At 45.4% G+C, this 27,993-nt stretch overlaps 1 protein-coding gene across 1 annotated transcript in view; it reads left to right on the top strand.

Moving 5' to 3' along the window:
* KATNAL1 (katanin catalytic subunit A1 like 1) overlaps positions 1 to 27,993 on the top strand; it is a 386,354-nt gene that overhangs the window by 61,566 nt on the left and 296,795 nt on the right. The window contains exon 3 of the mRNA XM_085621654.1: positions 18,155 to 18,315. Within this exon, the coding sequence (XP_085477780.1) occupies positions 18,155 to 18,315 (161 nt within the window). The remainder of the gene's footprint in view (positions 1 to 18,154; positions 18,316 to 27,993) is intronic.

The raw sequence follows: 27,993 nt of genomic DNA, 5'->3' as shown, positions 1-27,993 counted from the left end.
CTCAAGAATTAGTAAACAAATCAGGGGAGACAGGGGACAACCCTGTCTGGTCCCTCTTTTCAAGGAGAACATTCGAGACACCCGATTGTTGACCCTAACCTGCCCTTTCAAGTCAGTATTGAGTAACTTAACCCAGTTCCTAAATTTCAGGCCAAACCCAAGGCGCGCCGAAGCACCTCAAAGAGATATGGGCATTCTATAGAATCAAACGCCATTTTGGCGTCCAGTGACAATACCACTGCGTCTTCTGCTACGACGTGTTTGCAACCAAGGACATTATGGAGTTGGCGGATATTTAATGTCGTGTTTCGGCCAGGCACGAAGCTCGATTGATCTGCATGACCTAATGACAGAAGCTTCACGATCAGGAGAGTCACTAGAAGTTTTGCAAAAATGTTCGCCTCCTCGTATATAAGCGATATAGGCCTGTAGGAAGCGCAGTGGTCCGCAGGCTTCCCTGGTTAACGGATAACCACAATGGCAGCCAGCCGTTGGTCTTCCGGCAGTACCCCTTTTCGTTAGCTTTCATTATACATTTCTCGCAGATGTAGCGCGACATGTAGAGCCGTCAGTTTAAGGAATTCAATGGGAACCCCGTTGGGTCCCATCGCTTTTCCTGATTGGATGCTATTTATTGCTAGGCGGATTTCATCATCCGAGAGAACCTCCTCTAAAGCCTCCCTGTCTTCTAAGGACAAGATAGGTAGCAGAATGTCAGCAAGCAATTGCCGGGAGTCGTCCACTGTGACGGTAGTCGAGGAGGTATAAACTTTTTCCAAATGATCCACCAATGCATTCTCAACCTCTTGCGGGTCTGACATAAGTTGCTGATTGTCGCGTGTTAATCTAGGCACCCAACGCTCATCCTGCTCCCTTCTCTCCAAGCACGCCAGCAGTTTGACAGCTCTGTCCCCCATCTCATAAAGCCTATGCCGTGTAGCTAGCATAAGGGCCCGTTCCCACTCTCCAGTCAGAGTTTTATATTCTGCTTAGTTAAAGTCCATGCGATGGGCCGTAGTTTCATTAGGGGACTGTGCGTGATCGATTTCGAGCTGTTGAAGGTCATTCTCCAACTGTATTAGTTGCTGCTGCTGTTTTTCTCGATATCCCACCTCAAGTGCCAATGCCTGCCCCTTTAAAACCACCTTAAAAGCCTCCCATACTATTTGTGCCGAGACAACGGAACCAAAATTTTCAGCAAAGTAGTAGCCTGTATTTGTTAATAAATTCTCTTTTATATCTGGGATTTTAAGTAGCCATGGGTTGATCACTATCGTGTTGTGTTGTCTCTGATTGATAGGTGAGCTCCGCCCATACTGGGGAGTGGTCAGAAATGCATCTGGGTAGGCAGCGTGGGTTGCGTAGATTACCGATGTTTGCCGTGTGAGTCAGAAAATAGTCTATTCTTGTCAAACTTTTGTGGGCGTTTGAATAAATGCCAGGCTAGGTCCTCCTTGGACTGGAAAAAAGCATCCTAGGATCGGGTTCGGGGTTTCTCCCCTCATTAGCCAGGATAGCTTGACTCCAGTGTCATGGAAATCACGGCACCCACATCTGGGCATACCCATCCCACTCGGGTGACAAATACAAACAAGCATTGGCATAGCCAATAGGTCTCGCCTTTGGGACCTTATAAGTGTTTAGCCATGCAACAGTTGCATAACTAAACACTTATAAGGTCCCAAAAGCGAGACCTATTGGATATGCCAGTGCTTGTTTTAACTGCTGCAATCTATTGAAGCCTCACGGAGAACATCAAAGCGGCCATGCGGCCCCGAAAGTGATCGCGATCAAACATCAAAGAGGACGCGAAAGTGAAAGAAATCGCGGTAAAGCACGACGCGCGCGCCCCCACACATGCACTGTAACTCTAGGCTGGCCCGGTAGCACTTTTTGGAGCCCTCACAAAATGTCTTGCCAGACCAGCGCATGCGCTTGGTCAGGCGAGACCTAAAAAGAACAATTAATGGACAGAATGCAGAACAATGTCATATATTCACCCCAGTATAGAGATCTGGGCCTAAATCCATCGTTTTATGCTCCCCATGCCATTCCAGTTTAAGCCCAGCCATATGCAAATCAGTCTTGACCCAGCACCCAATGGGAACAGTCCAGCCCAAACTGCCAGACCAGGTCCTCCCTGGACTGGAAACAAGCATCCTAGGACCCGTTTCGGGGTTTCGCCCCTCATCAGCCAGGATAGCTTGACTCCAGTGGCATGTCTAAAGTGGGGTGGCATGGTGAGCAAAAGAATGATGGATTTAACCCAGATCTCTTGACTGGGGGTGAATGTTTTGATTTGTTCTGCATTTCGTTCATCAATTGTGTGTCTTTTGCTTTCTCGCCCTAAGTGCGCCGGGTATGCCCAGACGTGGGTCCCGGGCTCACTGTGCCACTGGATTCAAGCTATCCTGGCTGATGAGGGGGGAAACCCTGAAACTGGTCCTAGGATACTTGTTTCCGGTCCAGGGAGGACCTGGCTTGGCAGTTAGGGCTGGACTGTTCCCATGAGACACAGGGTCAAGACTGATTTGCATATGGCCAGGTCTAACCTGGGGTGGCATGTTGAGCAAAAGAATGATGGATTTAACCCAGATCTCTTGACTGGAGTAAAATGTTTTGATTTGTTTTGCATTCCGTCCATCAATTCTGTGTCTTTTGCTTGCAACCTGCTCGGCATAGGCGAGGTTTAGGTCTACTTTTAATTCAGGGAAACAACTAGTTAGTGAAGAATCCAAAATGTCTGTCACAGAGATCACTTGCTTAAATAAAGGGACTGGTATATTTTACTCATCATTTTAATTTGTTTATATTAGGCATTAGCTACACATATTGAATGGTGCTATGTTTCATGTCTGTGTTTGTTAGGGCTGTAGATTACCAATGCCTCTGGTGTCCAAACTGTTACAACTTTGATGTTGGACCAGTGTCCCCACGGATCAATTTGTTTACCGATGTGCACTTAATTATTTATATAAATACTCAAATCTTCATTTTGTGAAAAAGAAGTTCACCTAAAAGTGTTTTTCTTTCTCAACCCATGTTAAACCATCTAATGTTACCCTTCTTATGAATGATCTCATTTTGTTTGTATTGTGGTGATAGAAACTGAGCAAAGTGCTTTGAACATGGTTACTGATTGTAAGGTTCTAAATAACATAAGATGTCCTTACCTAATTTATTGTGCTATCACACCCATATCCTTTGCACTCCTATTACAATCAAGCAATCTGCGAAACATTTACACCACACAAACTTTCAATATCCTTTTTATAAATGTCTTCTTTTTGTGGTGTTGGCCTCCCTTTCCTAAATTGTATCTATAAGCCCATTTTACAAGCATATTCTAAATTTATCAATATAGAGAATTTTTAAAACATTCCAGAAAATATTAGTCCTCTTACTGATCCCTGTGTTAATTATTCCATGTCACCTATTTACATATCTCTCCATTTACCATTGCTCCCTTTGCTGCATTCCCTTGAATAGTATTATATTTACACCATATATCTATGTTCAGGTCTGATTTAACCATTTTATTTATGATGTTTTCATGAACTACCATATTAAATCGAGTACTAGGCTGACATTGGCTCGGTTGCCCTTATCCCACTGGGCCAGCATAATCAAGCATGCAAAAAAGTTTCTGCAGTTTGTGTCTCCAAAATCGTGTAAGAATGTTCATTATTGAAAGTTTATTGTCCACTGACCTTATTAGTGTACTGCTCCCTTCCCTGCACAGCTCCGCCTGGTAGCTGCTGCCACGGTTGCTGCTGCTGACCCTATGGCCAGAAGTTCGAGACCCTCCTCCACTGGCAGGCTCCCGCCTACGCCTCATCCCTGGTGGTCTAGTGGTAGAGTGTCACTGCTCTGCTGTTGGACTGCCTTCTGTCCTCTTTTCAGCTATTTCTATCTTTTTCTGTTTCTCTTGTACTTTTCTTTTCTTCTTTGTTTCACAGCTTTTGCCCCTACCACTGCGATCCCCCGCGGCCCTGCCTCCTCCAGTGACTCTTTCCTGCTCCTCGCGTTTCCCGCCTCCCAGCTGTCCAGCCCCCCCTGCACACTACTTAATGCCGGCTGCTGTGCGGCCGCACTGCTGGCGTTCCTAAGGCAAGCCAGTCTGCGCTTGGATTGTGCCCAGCGCCCCGGACCCTGGTTCTAGGACCTTCCACCGATACAAAGCCAGCACCCTCCCCGCCCTCAAAACAGGACGTCACGCTGCCTGCCCCCTCGCGTCACCGAAGGACACCCAAGGACTCTTCTCCTGCAGAAGCTTCAGCTACACCCCCGCCCACCTCTACACTTTCAGCCCCTCTTGCCACCCGGCCGACCAACAGTGCACCTGACCGGCTCAGGGGGAATCCTCCTCCACACGCGCTCCCTCCACAAACACGCCACAGAAATCTGGGACCTCCTCGACTCCGTCCCTCCTGATATCGCCTTCCTCACGGAAACCTGGACTAACCCCAGCTCTGGCCCGGACATCGCCACTGCCATCCCCAATGCTATAATATCACCTGCATGGCCCACGCTGACCGACCAGGAGGAGGCATCGCCTTGTCCAGAAGAACACCCTCCTACTGACCACCCACTCAGATGACCCAACGACAACCATGGAACACCTCCAATTCCATATCCAGACCAACTCCAACACCACTCTCTGTGCCACCCTCATCTACAGGCCTCCCGGCCCAGGCCCTCCCTTCACCGACACCATTGTCGACTTCATCGCACCCCAGGCTCTCACATCCACCGATTACATCCTACTCGGTGACCTTAACTTTCACCTGGACAGCCCCAGCAACCAGAACATTGAATCCCTTCTGGAGAACCTTGCCAACATCGGACTCAAGCAGCTAGTCACCGCTCCGACCCATTCAGCGAGACTCTGACTTCTCATCCAGCAGAAAAATCTCCTACAACGACACCGTCGAACTCCTCTTGGCCAACCACCACTGCATGCACTTCGCCTTCACCACATCCAGCATACACCACAGCCCTCTCTGCCCCCATCGTAGCTGGAGCAAGGTCACCGAAAATTTCACCTCCTTTCTCAACATTACCACACCTCCCACATCAGCAGACGCTAACACCTCAGCACGCAACCTCCACAGATGGCTCTCGCACTTGTAGACGACTAGAGAAGAGATGGAGGAACAACAAAACCCCAGAAACCCATGCAACCTTCAAAACCACCATCACCGCACACGACCTCCTGCTAAAAACCACAAAGAAAACAGCCTTCCAAGCCAGAATCAGCACCAACGTACACAACTGCAAAGAACTCTTCACCATTATCAAGGAGTTTTCCAGGTCCAACACTGAGACCACAGAAATTCCACCCTCCCAATACCACTGCAACAAACTGAGCACCTTCTTCCAACACAAGATCAGGCAGATCTATGACAGTTTCGACACCCAAAACCCCCCACCATGGCCGACACCACCGCCCCCAACCACGCTGCATCCCAACAGATCCTGCTCAACTGGACTCCGCTCACCACAGATGACACACTCAAGACCATGAAGAGCATCCACTCTGGAGCCCCCTCGAACCCTTACCCTGCCACAACTTCCATAGAACAGTCACCTCCATCGCCCGAGCTGCGCCGGACCATCAACTGCTCGATTGAGACTGCCATCTTACTCGACGACTGGAAAAATGCAGAGATCAACCGCCTGCTGAAGAAGCCATCTGCCAACCCGACAGACATCAAGAACTTCAGACCCATCTCCCTGCTCCCCTTCCCAGCCAAGATCATTGAGAAGGCCATCAACACCCAACTCTGCAGGTTCATTGAAGTGAACCACATCTTGGACATCTCCCAGTCCTGCTTCCAAAGCAACTACAGCACCGAGACCGCACTCACTGCCACCTACGACATCTGCTCCCTCCTCGACGGGGGCGAAACCGCAGCCCTCACCCTGCTGGACCTCTTGGCTGCCTTTGATACTTCTCCCACCGCACCCTAATCATGATACTCCATGATGCCGGCATCCTCACCAAGGCCCTGGGCTGGATCCACTCCTTCCTTACCGGCAGAAAACAGTGAGTCAGACTACCTCCATTCTTCTCAGAACCGATGAAGATCAGCTCTTGAGACCCACCCTCTTCAATGTCTACATGGCCCCCCTCACTGCCATCGTCAGGAACTACGGACTAAACATCGTCTCATATGCCGACGTCACCCAGCTGATCCTCTCTCCCTCCAATGAACTCACATCCGCAGAATCAACTTCCACAGAGAGATAAAGACTGTTGTCACCTGGATGAAAGATGGTTGCCTCAAACTCAACTTGGGCAAGACTGAGGTACTCATCTTGGGGCCCACCCTCTCAGCGTGGTACGACTCGGGGTAGCCCGCCGCATTGGGAACCCCCACGGACCACGCACGTAACCTCGGCATCATACTGGACTCCAAGCTCACAATGAACCGCCAAATCAACGCCGTATCCTCATCATGCCTCTTCACGCTCTGCCTGCTTCGAAAGACATTCAGATGGATCCCCACCGAATCCAGAAAGACGGTCACCCACGCACTCATCACCAGCAGACTCGACTACAGCAGCTCACTGTACACCTGCATCATCCAGAAACTGCTCAGGACACTACAGAACGTTCAAAACGCCCCAGCCAGACTGGCCCTCAACATCCCCTGTGCAGCCACATCCCCGAACACTTTTGAGAACTGCACTGGCTTCCTGTCAACAAAAGAATCGCATTCAAGCTCCTCACACATGCTTAGAAAGCCCTCCATGACGGAGGACCAGCATATCTGAACCACCGCATTTCATTCCACGTACCCGCCAGACACCTTCGCTCTACCCAACTGGCCCGCCACCGTCCAACACATCCAAAAGACCAGAGCCAGAGGAATATCATTTTCCTACCTTGCCGCCGAAACCTGGGACACCCTGCCTCTCCACCTCGCTAACCCTATTCAGGAAGGATCTCAATACCTGGCTCTTCGACTAAACCCCTGCGCCTTGACGGATCGGCAGCCCCCCCTCAGCACCTTGAGACCCTTACGGGTGAGTAGCCACACTATATTAACCCCTGATTGATCAATTGATTGTTTAAATTCAACTTTACACTTGCGTCTACTAAATGTAAAGGGAAGATTCTGATGAGGGAATGCACTCTGCTAATTCGTTTTCAAGGATTCAAAATCGTAGCCCGACAGGTCTTGAATGCAGAGGAGCCCTGGGAAATATTAAAATAACTTGGAGGTGATGCCCTGCTAGATATAATTAGTACATGCCATATCTAGAAGTGCCCTACTCAGAAAAGTGTGGGTATACACTCTGGGCGGTAGAGTCTTTCTTTATTTGAATTAATTAATTAAAAGTGCTGAAGCCTCAACAATAGTGTAAGAAGCAGAGGTGCATTGTTCCCTTAGTGAGAGGTATCAAGAACATTATTTATGTTGGTTCAATATATAGGTCAGCATTAGAGCAAAAATACCTCTCTAAAGATTTATTCATAACATTTTATTAGTCATAATGCTGATTAGGGGACATTAGCTTGAAGATACTGATTGAAGCATTGCAACTGCTTCTGCTTCTCGGTCACTGAATATTCTAGACTAATTTCACTGGGATGTGCATCAGGATGTAGTAACGCACCCCATTTATATTGAGATACTTTTACAGAAATATATGGACGCTTAAGCATTAGTGATACCTGAATTACTGAATAGTGTGCTATTAATTAAGAACATTAGCAAATTCAGCACCTACAAAGTGAAATATCCCTGCACTCCAGAAGCACAAATATTGCAAAAAAATGGATTTTTATATAATAGTTTATATCGAGAGAAAATAATGTGACCCGCTGAAGACTTCAAAACATCTCTTGTGAGGGAATGGCAGCTTTTAGGAACTTTAAAACACCTCCCATGAAGGAGGGGATGATTGTGGGAGAGGGTGGTCTAGCTTTGCTCCGTGAGCAAGTCATAAACATGATGCAAGAGTACACCTTAATAAGGCCTTTGGGAGAAAGAGGTACACTTAGCAGTTTGGTGGCTGTGCTTGTATGGCTAAGAAGAGGGAAAGATACATTTTTATTTTTGTTTGGGGAGAGTGGTTTTGCAAGAGCAGGGACATTGCTCATCAAAGTAACATGAAACAGTTGATTAATGTTCTGGAGACGTTGTTTGGTAATGAGATGAAAATTGGCTGAGCCCGAAAAACAAGTGAGAAATCCACTTTCGCACTTGACTCTAACTTCTGAGAAGGTGCATTTCTATTTCCCAAAGCTGCAAAGTTCCTGATCTTTCCCCCTCAAATGTATTATGTCCAGAGTTGGAGGTGACAAAATGGAGATTAAGGGTAATGGGAGGGTGTGGGTAAATTCCCTCTCCATCTACTTATAGTCATAGTGGATGTATAATGTGGCTTTGTGTTGTGTTGGTGATTTGTGGATTTGTTGGTGGTATAGGAAAAAGTAGCGTTTTGTGTGAGTGTGAAGGTGCCATTATGTGGTTGTTGAGGTTGAAGGGTGTATAGGTGTGGTTTGTGGATTATGTTGTAGTTGCTGAGACATTGAAATGTGGAAATGGTTTGTTTGTGGTAGTTGAGTAGTGTGCATTTGCTGAGCGTGTGTTACAATGTTTGTGGATGACCTAAGCTGGTAGTTGGTAAATGGTAAAAAGGACAACATTTTAGTCCCTAAGCCCAACCCAGCCTCAACAGGCCCACCATTATCCTCTCCGCCCTTAGCCTCTTCGCCTAGGCTGCGAGCTTAAATAGCCCTTGGTCAGGTAACCTTTGGGCAATGGGAACCCTAGACTTAACCCCAACCAATCAGAACCCCAGCCCTAAGCCCCAAGACCAATAGGAGACCAGTTCCTTTTAACCAATCACAGCCCTAGCCCTACCAACCAATACAAAGCTAAACCATGGATGCAATCACAGCCCTAGCTCTAGGAGCTAATCAGAACCCCAGACCTATCAGCCAGTCAGAACTCTAACCCTAAGCCCTAAGTCTAGTAGAAACCCTAGACATAGGAACCAATCAGAACACAGACATAACAACCATTAGGAAACATATATGGTCCATGTGACCTTAAGCACAGGCTAGCAGGCAGGGGGCTAAGAGCTGCTCCTGAACTCGGAATCTCCTTGGAGACAGACAGACTCCATCCACCCTGTAGTTCAACTCTGATGGTAAGGCCCAAATCTAAAACCACTAAAAATACTGCTTTTCATGCACTTAAACAAATCAGCATTCTAGCCAAAAACGAGTGCTACATACACTTTCCAAACCGTTTAAACCCTAAAAGCAGAATAAGCAGTCTTAAACACACTCCGCGTAGCCTTTTCAGGTGTATTTTGCCTTTTTAGCTTGTTAAAAGGGAGGTTGAGGTGGACTGCCTTCCATAGAGAAATTAAAAAAATTACAGGTAAAAAAAAACGCATTTTTAAAGTTCAAACCACAGAAACCAAGAGGTAAATTTAAACAGTCACGAGTAGAGGAAAAGGCACTTTTAAAGTTTCAAGAATACACAGCATAAAGTCTGTGTTCTTTGTTCTTTTTTTTTTACAGAGTTTTATATAGCCCGAACTTGACCAAAATCGGGTATCGGAGTGCTTTACATAGCACCAGTTGCATTACATGAGGACACATTCATTTTTTGGTTAGGCACGGGGAGATTAAGTGATTTGCCCAGAATCACAGGATGTTCAGCGTCATTGCCAAGACTCAAACCTAGTTCCCCAGTTTCGAGGTCGACCACCCTAGCCGTTAGACCAAATTCTCTCCTTACCACCTGCTTTGTCTTTTGCTCACTGATTGTTGACTATGGTCTGATTAGCCAATACTATTGATTTAAGGAGATTGGAAAACTCCTGTGGGCATTGTATGTCCTTTATAAAATGTATTGTTGGTTGCCAGGATTGTAGAAGAACAGAAATCTTGCAACAACAACTTAAAAGAAATAAAAATCAGTTATTATATACTCTACTGAAAATCAGAATTAGTCGTAATAATAGTAGTAGTAGTAGTAGTAGTAGTAGTAGTAGTAGTAGTAAGAGTAGTCATGCAAGTAAGAGCTTTTTTCCATTACTGCTTGCTTGCAGTTAAGATAAAGAAATCTTCTTTTAAATAGTTGCGGAAACCAACTGGAAGTGTGCGCTGCAATGAATGTTTCTATACAGTCCGGCATCATACACCATCTTCTATATATTTGTCAGCCACTTTTTTTTACTTGGTCTGTTGGTTACAGTAGAGTGGCTTGGCATAGAGTAGAGTGGCGCGGATTGGATTCACATGGGGTGGCATTGAGAAGAGTGGCGAGGAGTGGCATAGAGTGGAATGGAATGGAGTGGCGTAAAATGGAGTGGAATAGACTGGAGTGGCATAGAGTAGTACAGTTGTGGGTGTAAGTAACTAAAGCAGAAATAGAAATGGCAGATAGGGTCAAAGCAATATAAATAAGAAGCTGTATACCTGATTACCCCATTAGCTGTTAAGCCTTTCACCCCTAGAATACCAAGCCCTTTATTGGCTCTTTGGGGTAGTTTGCGTATAGGCTCCCGTAAACTTTTTCCACATGGGGTATCCATGTCAAATTTGTGTCCTTTTTTCCAACATCCTTGGGATTCTAGAGATACCCAGGGTTTGGGGTTTCCCCCGGCGAGAAACCGAGAAAATGACCAAAATATACCTACATTTTGTTTTGGGGGTAAAACGGGAAAAAATAGCTCAGCAAAAAAGTCGTCGTTTTTTTCATAAAAATGGCATCAGCAAAAGGTTTGCGGTGCTAAAGTCACCATCTTCCCAGCTTTCAAAAACATATAGAGCTGAATCAAAAAATCTTTTTTTTACCATTGTTTTAGTATTTTTGAAAGCGGTAGCCCATCATTCCTAATGTTTGTGCTTTCAACCTACTGCCAGTTTGTGGTGGAAAACAGTGTGAAACCCATGGCTGATCCCTGAAAGCTACAGATTTCTGAAAAGTAGACAAAATTCTGAATTCAACAAATGGTCATTTGTGTAGATCCGTGAAGGTTTTCCCAAGCAAACTAACTGTTAAAATAAAAAAATATTGAAAATGAGTTGGAAAAAACAGCAATTTGTGAGAACATTTTCATCTGTAACTTCTTGTCATGATGGTAGGATTTAATAAAGCAATATACCGTTACATCTGCTAGACTATTGTAGTAACGGGGATACATATGGTTTGTTAGTTCTCTTATAAACCAAGGTTCCCAGAGCCACCAATTAAGCTGCACCTTTTATGATGATTTTTCATTGTTTACCGACTATATAGCAATTCATATGGTAAAATATAAAGATTGAAAATTGGGTAGTAAGGAAACCTATATATTTCAGATACTGAGTTTAGGAACCGTGGTTATTTGGTCATCTTTGAATTTGAGGGTACCCATATTAGCATTAGATTTAGAGGACATTCTTTCAAATCTCTTCTTTCATAAACATTGGCTTACATTTAAAAGGCACAAATGCAGGGAAAATAAAAAGTTTCCTACTGTTCTCTGTTCCCCTAAGTCTCCTGATTAAAATAGTACCTCACTTGTGGGAAGGTCCCAAAACGCAACATGGACATCACAGTTTTCCACTGACAACACCTTTTTCAGTGGGTGTGCCTGTGGATTTTTTTACCCTAGCTCTACGGAAACCTAGCAGGTCTGCACATTAAAAAAAATATAGACACCAGGGGTAATCCAGGGTGGGGGATTCTTGTGTGGCTGTCACTAGGTTCTCTTACCCAGCAGCCCTTGCAAACCTCAAACTTTGACTAAAAAAACACATTCTCTTCACATTTCTGTGACGGACGCTCTGGAATCTGAGGAGGGCCACAAATATCCTATCACCTAGCATTCCTCCAAGACTCCCAAATAGAATGGTGCCTCACTTGTGTGGGTAGGCCTAGTGCCTGTGACTGGAAAAGTCCCGAAACACAATGTGGAGACAAGAACATTTCCTTTCCTTTTTAGGTCTCGGTTGACCCAGCGCATGCGCTGGTCTGGCGAGACATTTTGTGAGGGCTCCAAAAAGTGCTACCAGGCCAGCCTAGAGCTACAGTGCATGTGCGCGGGCGCGCACGTCGCGCTTTACCGCGATTACTTTCACTTTCGCGGCTGCGCGGCCGCTTTGATGTTCTCCGTGAAGCTTCAATAGATTGCAGCAGTTAAAACAAGCATTGGCATAGCCAATAGGTCTCGCTTTTGGGACCTTATAAGTGTTTAGTTATGCAACTGTTGCATGGCTAAACACTTATAAGGTCCCAAAGGCGAGACCTATTGGCTATGCCAATGCTTGTTTTTTCTTCTTGTTTTTGTAGAGTTTTATATAGCGCAAACTTGACCCGAATCCAATCAGGTATCGGAGCGCTTTACATAGCACCAGTTACGTTATATGAGGGGACACATTCATTTTTTGTTAGGCACAGGGAGATTAAGTGATTTGCCCAGAATCACAGGACGTTTAGCGTCATTACTGAGACTCGAACCCAGTTCCCCCAGATCCGAGGTCGAGCGCCCTAACCGTTAGGCCAACTCCTCTCCCCCGACAAAAATGACCTGATTTGGCAATGGGGGTATCTGCGTTAATTGGGCCAGAACATGACAGCCACCCAGGGAAACCTTCCTACACCATATAATTCTGAAAATTAGTCAGCCAGTGGAATACAGGGTGGTGTGCCTCGCATGGATCACACAAACGTGTCTTACCCACATTGCCCTGCAAAACTCAAACTTTTCCTAAAATTGCTTATTTCCCTTGCAATACTTTGATGTCAACTCCCGGAATCAGTAGGAATCCACAAAATTCCTACTACCAAGTCTTCTCCCACTTGGCCTAATAAAAATGCTGCCCCACTTGTGTGGCTGGGCCTGGTGCCTGCAACAGGAACAGATAAAACCAAGGTCAATGAGAGTCCCTTTGCAGCATGTGGGAACGTGGGTGGTAGGATATGTTTATCTCTCCATAGATTACAGTACTTTGATTCAGAAATATGAAGAACATTTTAGTTTTTAGCCTATGTTTGAGGTTTGCAACGGCTTCTGAGTTGAACCCTTTATGTGAGACACACCACCCTGGAGTCCCCGGTGTCTTGTTGACAAATACATCTGGGGTAGGTAGGTTTTTCATAGAGACAATGTACATCCTAGCAGTTTGACACAAAGGGCAATTATTACTGCACAAACATCGACTACTGAAGTACACACACATACTGGTTGCATTTGTCACAAGGGTGAGTAAAAAGCTCAAAATATAAATGTTATCAACAAAAGATTTCATGAAAATGAAAAAGTAGAAATCACTGTTATTAAGATAATTGAAATTTCAGAATACTGAACCAGTGACTCACAGCTTGTGATCTGTAAAGCTGACAAGGCACCAACTGCTTTACAGGGCATGCACACACCTTCCATGCAACACACACACAAAAACATTCACACTGCCAGTCGCAGGCCCAACACATTACAACACTCACATCAACCAGAGGCGCCATTCAAGGGCCCATCACTTTCATACAGACACAGGACTGAAACACCAATCACACCACCTGGCCGCTGGCGGGGTGTGTGGACTGGCGAGTCACTTCATACGCACACACTGCCAGCCAGTCCACACACACCACTAGTCAAACGCTAGTTCACACACCACCAATCAGACACTAGTCCATATGCACTGCTAGTCAAATGCCAGTTCACACACTCTGCCAGCCAGATTTCAACCACACGCTCTGCCAGCCAAACTCCAGTCCAAATACATCTCCAGCCAAGCCACCCACACCGCTAGCCAGGTTCCAGCCAATCACATTGCCAACCAAATACCATTCCACACACACTGCAAGCTAAAGGCCATTTCACACACACCATCAGCCAAATGCCACTCAGACATCATCATGAGTCTTCACAGTACTTTCATTTCTAAAAATTCCCACAATGAACAGATTACACACCCACAAAGCACAACAGGAAAAAATAAAATATCCAACTAAAGCATCACATTTTTTTCAAATAGAAAATATTGGTAGAAGATGAAATATCAACTATGACTGCATACACAACAAGTGTAACTAAACACATCAAACTACTGCCATCCACACATCTAAACAGAAAATATATAGCAATACAGACCTCAGTCAGTTCCCTTTTGCTGTCATTGCTTCAAATAGTTTAGTTCCGTATGGTACTATTTCAAACATGTGGGCACATGTAGGCCAGGATTAAAGGAACACTTTGGGCCATTCGTACAACTCTCCTTTCGTACTCTTCTGCGGACACAGACTCTACATCTCTGACAAGGAAAGTCTTTTTGGATATTGGGGCGATGTATTCAGCAAAGTGGTGATCAATCAGTCTAGCTACATCCGTCACCAGTCAATTCTAAGAGCACTTGCCTGTTCGACTGTAACAAGGCTGCCTTTTAACATACTGATGAAGCTGTACAAAAAAGCCATTTTGTAATCTGGAAAACAATCTTTGAAAACAACATAAGCATTGAAGGATAACAAATGAACAGCCAACTTCTTGTACCAGACAATGTATGACTTTCCAGCAGCATTGTAAGGCTCCAGCCTGTGATCTACTCTATCTAAACCACCCATGTGCTTGTTGTAGTCTAAAATGCACACAGCTTTGCCCACCTATACTACCTGACCCCAAACAATCTCAGGTGTAGTGCTTTCATTGTGAATACTTGTGATCATGTGGCCATCTGTCCTGTCTGAAATTTCAAAGCAAGGAATTAATTACTACACAAAGCACTGCACTGTCCTCTCAAGTTTGTTACACACAAGCTCTTCAGGGTAGCCATAAATTTTAGAGCAGATTGTGTCACATGCCACATTGCCCACTTTGAACAACTTGTTAAATAATTGCACACCTGTGTAGAAATGTGTGCCTCGCGTGGATCCCACAACGTTTTCGTACCCACAGTGTCCTGCAAACTTCAAACTTTGCCTAAAATTGCTGCATTTCTGTACATAAACCTATGGAATCACAAGGAATCCACTTAATTCCTACCACCCAGCGTTCCCCCCACTTGTCCCTATAAAAACGTTGCCCCACTTGTGTAGCTGGGTCTAGTGCCTTTGACAGGAACATATCAAACCAAGATCAATGAGAGTCCTTTTGCGACACATGGAAACGCTGGGTGGTAGGAACTTTGTATCTCCTTGTAGATTCCAGTACTTTGACTCAGAAATATGAAGAAAATGTCTGTTTTTACACTATGTTTGAGGTTTGCAACAGCTTCTGAGTAAGAACCCCTTGTGTGATCCACAGATTCTAGTACTTTGACTCACAAAAATATGATTTTGTTTTTATTAAAAAGTCCTCTAGCAAGTTCCCATACAACCTTTCAACAGACTCCAAAAGTGAAAGGGCAACCAGGTGGCAAATTAAAGAATACCTACCAGTGTACACCCTGAAACAATATTCCTATGCAGTGGCACTTTCACACAGCACATACAGGTTAATACAATAACTTGCTCTCTTCCTGGGAATGTATTGTCTAATAACCAAACGACCCTTGAACAGGACCAGAGATTCATCCACAGATATCTCTGAGAAACATTCTTCTAAATGGTCAAGGAGAGTCTTAATCTTGAAGAGAGGCTCATAATGAGGGTGATCTCGTGGCAATGCTGTAGCATTATTCACAAAATGCATCATTCCCTGCAGAAGCAAATACTGATCTCAACTCATTGTTGCTGGAAATATAGAAGTTGTAATCAAGGGATTAGTAGACCAATATAAAGACAGTGATGGATTTCTTACCAATCCCATCAACAAGGTTTAACCCCAGAATTGCTTAATCACATGGAGAGTTGTGGGAGTCCACCGGGTAGCTCTAGAGTGGGTCTTAAGTGTGGGACTGTTGTCCCTCAAAAAGTGTTCAGCATATAAATTGGTCTGTTTAACAATATCATCCAAAATGACATCATCAATAAACAGCTGTAAGAAATTGATAGGCAGAAAGTTCTCTGTATTGACTCTATACCCTGCAACACCACCAAAGGCAGGCAAAACAGAATGCAACATGTTAAGGGCAACCCAGGCTTCAGCCTTTCCAATGGGAAGCTGTCCAGCTCGTGGCTGCAATCCAGATTGTGCCAGCTGCACTACCAGTATATCAGTGTTCTCCTCTTAAAGAGGCACTTCATCAGCACTAATAGTGGATTCATCATCAGATGATTTCTGTTGGACAGAAAAGTCACTGCCAGAATCTTTTAAATGGTGCTCTGCCTCCGATGCAGTCAGTCTCAGAGCCAAGTTCAAAGGCAGATTAAAAAAGTAAACCAACTACCTGCTGATCGTTCAGCTTGTGGGCAGCCATAATGCTTACTAATGAAGCTAACACATACAAGGCAATAATAAACAACAGTGTCAAATTAGAACTAAACAAACGGTGGCTGTATCAAACAGTAAATATAACCATTGATAATGATCTTAAAAAAAAACACACAATGAAGTTTATACTCCAAAAAGATACCTCTCACTTGCTGCAGACAGCTAGACTGAGGATGAACTGCACCTACTCTGCAGAGACACTTCCTCCCCAATCCCTCAACCAGCAAGCAGGCGTACCTCAAAGAAGTCCTGGTCCCACAGCGCACTGGAAGCAAAGGGCTTCCCACATGTCTCAACTCCTTATGATGAAGTTGGTGAACTGTTCGCTCGCTGACTTTATCACCACTCTAAGGGATGGGGTGGTAGCAGAATCATTTCAGCCTCCACCCCTGTAGGGGGCATGTAGCGGGGGATTCCGCTGGGGGTGGGGGATGCCAGCGCTCTCCTCATGAGGGGGTGCATGGATGTACTAGAGCTGTCCTCAGCACTTGAGCACTGGTGCCATGGCCAGCTCCAGCACGTCCACAGCACCCAAGAGGTTAAAAGTAGGAAATCACATTGCAGGTCCAGGAATAATACTAAAACGCTTCTAAAATAAAAAATAAATAAATAGTGTGTTGCAAAAAGATGAGGAAGAACAAAGATGCTGAATAACTTGTGTACTTAGTCCATGCTCCAGGGAGAAACTAACACAAGAAAGAAAGGGAAGCATAAAGAAGCTAAGCAATTGATAATAGCAAATGAGAGTTACAGCAAAAACAACTAATGGTATTCTGTGGGCGGGTTGTGAGCCTGCTGAATTGTAAATAATAAGTCTCGCAGCACAGTGCATGTGCTGTGTAGGCTAGAACTAAAATGTGAGAAAAGGATGAGGGAAACTTTCATTTCCCAGTATGAAACAAATTTAATATTTTACAAAGCTTCTCTTTCCAGCTTGGATATTATCTCCACTTTTTTGTTGGTGATGTTTTTTGAAGGTGTTCATATTTAATTTGTTTATGTTAAATGTAGATGCATCTTCTTGCTCTAATCTTGTGTTGAAGAACAAGCTTTGGCAGAGCCAGTTGGCCTCACTTTTACAATGCTTGTTCGCAGCCACTATTGGGTTTGCCAGTGTTTGTGGAAATGTGGTGCAAGCATTGCAACGCCAATATCGGTGGGTACCCATCTGGTATTGTTATTTTGTATACCTCCAAAATGGCGACCATGTTGCATGTAGATGGTCACTTTGGAATGGTATAACAATTAGTTTACAAAATATTATAGAGTTCCAAGTTGGTCGCCACATTGCATCTAAATATAACGTGGCGGCCTTCTTGTAAGTACAAAAAATACCATTCCAGATGGCTGCTGCCACTGTTGACTTGGTCAATGCAATTTTATAAATATTGCAGTGCTCACGTTTAGCTGAGAAAGGGGCAGGAGGGACACAGAGGCAGAGTGATACAAAGACTGTTGGTGTGTGGGAGAGATCACTGAGGGTGACTGGGGAGGCGGTAGATGGGAGAGACTTTTGTTAAAGCCAAGCACATACTGTGATCCTTTATTCTGTAACAAGAATCCACATAAGTCTGAGTTTTTTTTCGATAGCAGTGACTTCTAACTGATTTATATATAAAACAACAGGTTTAGGGTGTAGAAGTGCAGTTATTATGTCTTTATGTGCTTTCTATTATTCTGACATCCCACTCTATTTTCTTAGTATTGATTGTAATGTTTAAATGTTTTACTTAGTTTAGAAGAATTGTACAGTGTGAAGTCATGCTAAAAGAACCATTGTTTTTTGCACCTTTTCATATGCCCTAATTGATTGTTTATTTTAAAGGTACGACAACAGCTAGTAGAAGAATATGAACAAGTGAAGAGCATTGTCAACACTTTGGAGAGTTTTAAGATCGACAAACCAGCAGATTTCCCTATATCCTATCAAGATGAACCATTTCGAGATCCAGCTGTGTGGCCCCCTCCTGTGCCAGCTGAACACAGGTAGGTCTTTGGTTAACTGCTCTTTTTCGCTTTGATTGCCAAAAATAAAGCCTCCTTATACTCCTTTATGCGCCTAAATGTTTGTGTGCCTATTTGTTTATTTTGTCTAAATTGTTTGCTTTTTGATTTTTTTTTTATCTAAGTACATTAACCCTGGATAATGATCTTCTACAATTAGCATTCCTATGTTCAACATTGAAGTTGGGTTCAATGCAATCTAGATCTTATCGTTTAATTACTCTGACAATATTTTCATTTATGATTACCATCTTTACCTGATGGTTTCTTGTGAGATTACATAGCCACACATCACTTATAATTTTAATGATTTTACTATTAGTCACACATGTTGCCAGCCTCTCTGTAACATCTGAAATCATGTCTCGGTGGCAGATTCTTTGTTTTCTGTCTTGAAAGGCCATTGAGTTTCACTGCGACTTCTAGCTTGCAAGTGAAACTCCTTTCACTGCTTTTAAGTCACGGGTAGATGGCAGGCAGCCCCCGCCTTTATCACTCCACCACCCTTTCAACTACATTAAAAATTAAAATTAAGAAAAAGGCTTACTGAATTTAGATGTATTTGATTTGGAATATCTAGCAGCCTGTATAACAAGCTGATGCCAAAACTCTGATACAACCTATACAATAAGGAGAAGTTAAAGTAGCTGATGTATGATCAGCTGAAGAGGTGAAAAGGCATAATTGCCGGTCTTGCATTTTAAAAAAAAAAGATATTTTTTAACACCGTTTGGGGATCCATCCGCTTTCACCTCTTCTTCAGTTGTAAATTATATCTCTAATTGTTTAAAAACCTGACATATACCAGCCCAGTCTCTGCACCTTTGGCATGTGTTTATAAACTCAATATTGAATGAATACCAACTTTTATTTGCCCTTTAGACTATTGATAAAAATTATCCCATTTCAGAATTCCCACCATTAAGTCCGTCCTTCACAGGAGGAAATATCACTGTGAAATCTGGATTGCATGTAAAGCTAGAAAGGGGTCAGGCTGCAAAAACTATTTACTTACTGCAACAATAATTTTGAGCTTGAAATTCTTAAAGATTCATATGGATTGGTGAAGGAGGGATGTTAGGGTGCAGTAAAAATGAACCAAAAATTCAGGGAAAATAAATCCAGTAAAAATTAATAGACAGAATGAAGTTTCTAGCGGTGGTAGTAACTTGCTGGGTCATCATGGGCTTGTGGTCAATGTCACAGCGAGGTGTGCTGGTTCTGCCTGTGTTCGATTCCCATTAGTAGAGCCTTTGTTATTTTTGTTGAGGGTTCCACAGACATGGTTGTGTGGTGCATAAAATGACTCACAAGGCGTTTCAAGCTGCAAAACCATTGTTGTAGGTTATTAACTTGTTTTTTGAGTCTCTCTAGACAGTGCGCATGCACTGTCTCGAACCGAGACATGCTCTATCTACTGTTGTTGGCTTCAGCCAGCCTATGGCTTCCCATTTGCTGGCACCATCATCGCTCCATTTTGCGTTCTCCACATTTGTCAAGGGCATGCATATGCGATGCCTCTGCCAGTATTTAGTCCTCCCCGAGCGCACCTTCCAACTGCTGTAAACATATGCAGCAGTCATTTTCGGGACTACTTTTTTATTTTTAGAAATTGATGACTGGTCCCACCACATGTTTAGAGCGGCTCTCTGCATTTGCAGCCCTGGGCCACATTCAGTAAATTCCAGCACTGATTGGCATCTGGCCTATGTTATAGATGCAAAAATCCCTAGATGGATTGTGGAAAGTGAAAATAGTGACGATGGTGCCTTCAAAAGAAACAGATTTACTGCTAACAAACGTTTCCATCATAAACTTTGTTACATTTTTCAGATTTCAATGTAAAACTTTCAAGTACCTTCATTGTAGTGCATTTTTCATTACACGGGTTTCAGAATATGTTCAAAAAGACTGGTGGTGTTCTCACTACACTGAGCGCTTAGTGCTTTGAACTTAGCAGTGCCCAGGAAATGCTTAGAGTCCTGGCCAATTCATTCTCGTTATGAAGATTATTTCGCCCAGCTAGGTCTTGCGAGAACAGAAAGCCTCTGAAGAATGACTAGTGCATTGACTCTCAGTCCGGATAACTTTGTAGTGTCACATAAGTGTTGTTGCACAGCAGCGCTGGACTGGTGCGCAGGGAAGCAGTTTTGTCATACAATAACATAGTTAATGCTAGGAATACTAGTGCTGCTTGTGGAGAAACCGAGGCATCATACTGCAAGCTGGCAGTGTGGGAGGACACACATGTAGAAAGAATTTCGAGAATGCACCCAGTATAAATGTAACATTAACTTTAATAATGCGTGAACGTGTACGTGGAAATCTGTGTGTCTCTGTACGTCGGTGTCTGTCTGTGGGTCTTGTGTGTGTTAGTTAAGGGTTACATGAAGTTCCGGTCATCCCTTGTCCGCACCTCATTTCCGTTTGACATGTTTCCATGAAAAGTCAGGTCACTGTATTTTAGAAGATCTATGTTTGTGTGAAAACCTGAGGGTGTTTCTGCTGCTCCCACTTTGCACAATGCCCCATTTGCACATATAATAGTGGGCTGGCGCTTCTAAGCCTAAAATGATTTTACTACCCCACTTGTATAATATAATAATAATATAATATAATAATATCAGCGCAAAGTACTTTCGTGCATGAAAGTTAACAGGCGCTGCCAGTTGCACCACTTTGCTCTGCAATGCATTACCTTGTGCCACACAAGTTCCCTGCTAACCTGTTTTAAGTCCGGGCCAGTGAGTGCCGGCACCGTGCCAGGGAGGTCAGTGTTGTATGCTAATAACCAGTGTAGCTAACTTACGTTAGGTATGACCTTGCTCTTCCCAAGCCAAAACAAGTGTTTTGAAAGCAGTCCCCAGCAAGGTTAGAGATGTAAAATAATACTGTGCACACAATTGTAGCTGTGGGAGTATTCCTAACTTTTCTTCAAATATTTGGAGAGGGATAGTAATCACACTCTGCTTTTCAAAAAGAGAACTATTGCTCTGTTCTCTCACACTCTACCCCTCCCTCCGTTTCTACTTCTCAGGATCCTTCTTTTCTCTCTCCCGTTCTGCTCTGTATATGCCTTTTTTGGTCTCTCTAAAGTTTTTTGCTCTCTCTCTACACTTTCTGCCTCTCTCATCCTATCGCTCAACAAATAATGTTTCTTTCACTTCAAAAACATCTGCTTACCACACCGATACGTACATCCCTCTCCATCTGGTCTTATTTTTCTCCATATCCTGACAACAGAGCCTATTCGCCGTCCACCCATCCCCCCACCACTCTTTTTCCCACCTTATACCGGTTTCCACCTTTCTCAGGTGGTGTTCGCCCTGGCCTCGCGCATTCGGTCACAGCTTCTTGGAGTCTCGTGTCTTTAGAAAGGACACAACTTTTTTGTAGTCACGAACTGGCAAGTGAAATGTTTCTACATTTGCAAAGGTTATCACAGTGGCATAGCAAGACCTTTGGCCGCTTGCGGCGGTCCCTGATTTTGCGCCCACAGCCGCAGGTAGGAGCGAAGGGGGCTGTCTGGTCAACCCTGCTTTGCGGCCCCCGACTGCCGCAAGTAAGGGGGCGGGGTGTGCTGGCAATCCCTGCTCTGCCGCCCTGTGACGGCCGCAGATAAGGGGGGAGGGTGTTGTCGCCTCCAAAACTCGTTTTTTGCCCCCTCTCTTCCTACGCCACTGATATCACCAGGGTTTGCAACGAGTGCCTTGTTTGCAAGAGGGAAGGGCTTTGGTCAAGCAGGTCTGTGGATATTTGTGCTGATTTATTCTAGCAGGAGTGTTGTGTATTTGTTAGAGTAATGTTCCTCTAGTAGTTAATAATGAATTCTCTATTGAGAATACTGGCCATGCGTGAAGGTTCCTGTGAGCAGAGGTTAACTGCCAGGAGAAGCTGCTGCGTCATCTCACGGTCTGAGGGTCTATGCGCGAGCGCAGGCCCTACCTTTAGGTTTCACATCACTACTATCTAGAAGATAAGCTCCATGTTGTTTACTAAATCTTTTTCCTGTAGTAAAACAGACTGACCTAGTCCTAGCCCAACAGGTCTCTCACGGACAGGGTTACTGGGTATCTTTAGATCACCGTGACGGTACACCATTTTGAAAACTATGACCAGGCGAAAATAAAACGAAAGTGTAGTGGTTGCTCGCAATTTAAAATTCATCCCTAACTTTTACACGCCCCCCACTTTCAAATATCACCAGCAACCACTGCTTGTGTATGTATGTGGTAACTTAGCTTTGTGTGTGTGTGTCGGTGTACCTTCGCACAATAAATCACGATCCACCATTTCTTTATTAGCAAAAAAGGCCACTTTATTAAGACAGGTGCCAAATTATAATTTTCTCTAAACACCAATTTTCACTATCTGATAAGCAAATCCCCCAAATTTTCTTTGACATCCATAAAGCATAACCCCCAATGCAAAGCCCAAGCAAAAACAACTAAAATGACTCCTGTTGATAGATCCCCCTCATTCTCATTTCCCGTCCCCGTGACTGCGTCCCCCACCTCCCCCGTTGGAGGATGGGCAATCCCGCTCAAGGCTGCCCACCCCCCATCAAAAAACCCGCCAACCAGGAAAACCTGAAAGAGTTTTCCTGCCCCACCCAACAGAAAAATGTTACAATCTGGAAGATGTGCACCAAATACTCTCCTTCTAAATCTGAGCAATTCTGTCCCTCAATTCCAGCAAATAGAAAGCTTGCCCCATGGTAGACAAATGTACCCCATCTTCCCTGAAGAGATGCCCTTCAGTGCTCTGTATATGAGAATGAGAGAGAACCTGTATTTCCAAGCCTTCACAAAACAGTCTCATGGCTCTATTAAGCTTCCGTCGCGCTTTCTCTATAGCTGCGTGGATTCGTGCTCCTTTCCAGTGCATCCTCGTTATGAACTCAGTCCAAACGATCGTGGTGCCTGTCCAAGTACACTTGATGTTTGCTAAATCCTGCTTCATCAACTTTATTAGCGTCAGCCCAGATAGAGCAACAAGATCATTCTCCCCCAAATGAATAATAAGCAGGTTTGGCGGGCCCTTGTTGGAACACATCCTGGCCAGCAATGAAATTAACTCCCCCCAATGCATTCCCCCTTTACCCTTCCAAACCACTTCATGGCTATCACTGCGTAGACCGAGCGATCTCCCACAAATCTGTTGCTCAGCATAAACAGCGGCCCACTTTACGAAGGAGTGTCCTACTATCCATGTTGCCTTTTTCAAATTTACATGCCCCGAAGTCTTACCTAGGCAGAAAAACAAATGTTACAAAAGAAAACACAAAAACTCAAAATATTATTTCCTAACATATTTCTCGCAACATCTGGATTTCCATCTCCCAATCCAGCGTATATCCGCCCATGACCATCCCAATCTGGCCGCCTCTCTTGCAGCCCCAATACGGAAAGAATGCGTTCCAAACAATAAAGGGTTCTCCCCCAAACTAACAAGCACTTTCCTCATCACCCCCAACAACTGTGCAACTGAAATCTGACTCCCTTGTGCATGGCAAAATATGGCACCCGGAGAAAATAAACTAGAGGCCTTGAAAACCTCCCATTCCCGTACTGGACAGCATTGACCCACCCCACACCTATTCAAGAAAACCCATTTACCCCTACCCAGCTGATCCGTTTTAGATACCCTCAACCAAAGACGCAACCTGTGTTCTTCCAGACAAACCTCCTCGCTATGAATCCCCGCCCTATGCCGCAAACCTAGCAGCTCGGATGCCCTGAACGCCCCAAAAAACAGCCAAACAAAACATAGCCTAAACAGGCCGCACTCAGACTCATTATAAAAGCAAAGTGGCAGCTGCCCCAGCATCCTTTGTAATAAATCAAACGTCACCGGCCGGCGTAACTGCTTGTTCCCAACCCGTACCCTACTTAAACCTTTGAGAACTCTCTTCACCAGCACCCCCCATCCCAGGTCCCTCCCCCACCTCAATTGTCCGTAAAAAGAAATCCCAGCCAATTTACCGGAAATGGTATTGTGGGAAAAACCTTTATCTATCAGGTGTAAAACAAAACCCAGTAATAACTGCTCGTCATCCATTCGTTCCCTACTTTCAGCACACGTGTTACCATAACAGAGGAACTCGCTCCATGCTTGCTGATAGCTCCGTCTCGTAGAGTCCGCTATGGAGTGCTCTACCAAGTCGACAATTCTTAGTCCCCCCCACTACCAGACACTCAGTGGGACCTGAGTCTTGTGAAGTGCGGCCCCAGGAGCCAGCCACTGCAAACGAGACAGAGAGTCTGCTATACAATTGTTGACCCCTGAAATATGTCGTGCCTTGAAAACAATGTTAAGCTGTAAACATTTCAACATGAAAGCACGCAACAAACGTAACACTCTCAAATCCCTGGCCTTCTGGTATTTAATCAGCTCTACCACCGCTAGATTGTCGACATGAAACAGCACTGAACGATTCTGAAACTCCTCACCTCAGACATACAAGGCCACTAGTAGAGGAAAGAATTCTAGGAAAGCGATACTGCGCCCTTGCCGTAGCCAACGCTCTGGCCAGCTCTCTGCGCACCAACGCCCCTCCCAAAATATGCCAAAACCTGTTGCTCCAGCCGCATCCGAGTAAACCTGTACCTGCCAAATCATATCTTCGTCCGCAAAAACAAAGACACTCCGTTGAATTCTGCCAAAAAAGTCAACCAAACTCTCAGATCCGCCCTAGTGGCTGCAGACAAACGTACTCGGTGGTGCGGTAGAAAAACCCCAGACATAGCCAGCCCCAACCTCCTGCAGAAAGTTCTCCCAGCCCGCACCACCCTACAGGCAAAATTAAGGTATCCCAAAAGCTTTTGAACTTTCCTGAGCTCCAATTTGCGCTCTTCGACCACTGATGACAAAAATAAAGAAATCTCCTGCACCTTTGCCTCCGGTAAACGTGCCACCATACCCACTGTGTCAATCTCAATCCCCAGGGAAACCATGGTAGTGCTGGGCCCTTCTGTTTTATCCGGCGCCAATGGCACACCGAGCTCCTGCGCCATACTCTGAAAAGCATTCAAAGCCTCTTGACACTGCCCTGAATTCTGAGCGCCAATGAACAAAAAATCATCCAAGTAATGGCAGATGAGGGCATGACCAGTAATGTGAATAAAACGCCACTGTAGAAAAGTACTGAATGTTTCAAATAGGGCACAAGAGATAGAACACCCCATGGGCAGCATCTTATCTACATAAAAAGCCCCTTGAAAATGCATGCCTAACAGATCAGAATCGTAGGGATGAATGGGGAGAAGACGAAACGCAGACTGTATGTCACTTTTAGCCAATTGCGCGTGTCTGCCTGCAGAGCGTACCAAACCCAGCGCATCATCCACTGAAGCGTAAGAAACGCAAGAATCCGCTGGCGATATAAAATCATTAATTGAGGCACCCTCAGGCCACGACAGATGGTGTATCAGACGGAACCCCCCCGCATTCTTCTTTGGCACAGCACCCAGGGGAGAGACAATCAAATTGATCATGGGACATTGAGCGAAAGGACCAGCCACCCGTCCCGCATCTACTTCAGACTGTAACTTCTGTCGGACCACCTGTGGGAATTCCTTAGCAGATTTCAGGTTATCCGACTACCTACCCTGACGTGGGCCCTGATAGCTGATCCTGAAACCCTCCTTGAAACCCCACCATAATCTGTTAGCAGCCGCTACGTCCCGGTACTCCTTCAACCACTGTCCCAAAACCTCAAACCTAATTGGGGTAGGAGCCTTTTGATATAAACTGGAAAGCCTGCCCTCTACCCCGCTGTCCCCTTCCTTGATCACCCCATCGTTGCCCTGCAAAGCATTGTGTGAGGGGATGTTTGCCACCGCATTGTGAAAACTCGTGTTTGTACCTGCAAAACTGTCTGCTGCAAAACCCCCTGTTGAAGTTCCAACATGCCCCAAAAATGACAGCCTGACCCCTGTCACCAAACCCCGCCCCAGGCTGGGCGGGACGCAATGGAAAGGGCCGATAAGAGACTGGTAACCCACTGGCCGTATGAGTGGTGGCAGGTGGCTGTGAAGACGCCATCCATTGCAACACTAGCTCGGAATCCACATCTCCCCATGGCCTCTCAGGGGAGACACTCAAACGAGCCCTAAATTCTTCCTCCTTAGACCCTTCTTTGGCCTGAATATCCCGATGCAACAACTTAAAAACATCAACAAATTCATGCTTCCAACTTCTGTTCTTGGTCCTATCTGATAAATGTGAGCCCAAAGGCATACCAATCCCCATATAAGGCAATTTTTTGTGGATATTCTTGTCTTCCTTCTTCTGAATCTTTGCTGTCCTTACCCTTCTCCATGACAGTGGTATCGCCAGCATTCGCGTCACCCCCAACTGATGCAACACCTCGTACATTACCAGGGCGCACATCCCCAGCTTGAGCCTGAACCCCCAACCCCTCTTCCCCTACTCCAATGGACCTTGTAGCTTTCCGCGGGTTACCCTCTTGTTGCCAAACCGACCACCAACCTGCCGTACCTGTTGGTAACGGAGCCGCTCTGCGCTGTTTATCTTGACGCCCCTCTTGCAGCTGAATGCCAGTGGCGTTTTCCCGCAGCTTTGCTTGGTCCGCTCGTGACGTCTGCAAAAGACTAAGCACACTGTGTTGCCCCGACACACCCCTCTTACCCTTCTTTGATGGCACATACTGGTGTTTAACATCCCCACCAGCTCCCTCACGCAATTCCCCTTCTTCCAAATCATCACTGTCATTATCCAATACCACTTCATCACCGTTACCACCACACAATGCCCCTCTTCCCCCTTGCATGTCCATAAATCTCCTTCCGCCAGGAATCAAATTCCAATTAACCTCCGGCTTAACAGATGAGGTGCCTGCATAAGAAAGGAAATCCGCTCCAGATCCCTTTCCGCCTATAAGACCCACAGCCGAAGCCGCGGCGTGCTCCAGTTGTAACGGGCGCCTGCCAGCCGACTCCTGTGTGAACAAAACTGGCAGTGTGTTACCCAAGCCGCTCTGACTACTCACTTCCTGAACTCCTGCTACACCCCCGTGCTCCCCAACGCACTACCCTGCGCCTTGCCAGGTATGTCACCATTGCTCACCCACACCCACTGACCCTCATTGGGCTCCTGCGCCACTGACCTGGATGTACCGTGTGAGCTGCCTCCTAGAGGTCCCGGGCCTGACGGGTGACTGCCAGCCTGCCTAGCAACCTGCTGGGCCCCAACCACGGGTGACACTACTGGTCCCACCACCTGAGGCTGCACGGACCCAGCTGTAAACTGTGCCTCCTCTGAACCACCCACTACCTTGGCGTGCCGCAAAAGTTCTCCCTCCCAGGGTGCTGTACCTCTCAACAGGGGGCCCTGATACCAGCTAACCCCCCGTGAGGCACTGACCCCAATGCCTCCCCCTGTGTAGATTCCACAGTCAAAGGTGGGGGGCAAAGGCCAGATAAAGGCGTGGCAGGGCTAACAACATACTGTTGCCCATTCAAAGTTAACAACTGAGCTCTCCCCTGCAAAATTAAACCAGCCTGCCGTGTGGCAGCTGACTGTGTCTGTGCTTGAAAGTCTCCGTGGGAAGCGAGTCCCTCTGTGCTCCTTGTATGCTTAGCCTGCCTGCCACACAAAGCCCGGGGAGCCGCCCGACAAGAAGCGCCTCTTCCCCGC

Source organism: Triturus cristatus, chromosome 8, assembly GCF_964204655.1.
Source record: "Triturus cristatus chromosome 8, aTriCri1.1, whole genome shotgun sequence".
In the NCBI taxonomy this organism is placed as follows: Eukaryota; Metazoa; Chordata; class Amphibia; order Caudata; family Salamandridae; genus Triturus; species Triturus cristatus.
Note: the sequence above shows the minus strand (reverse complement) of the source record. Positions and strands in the feature narration are given on the sequence as shown.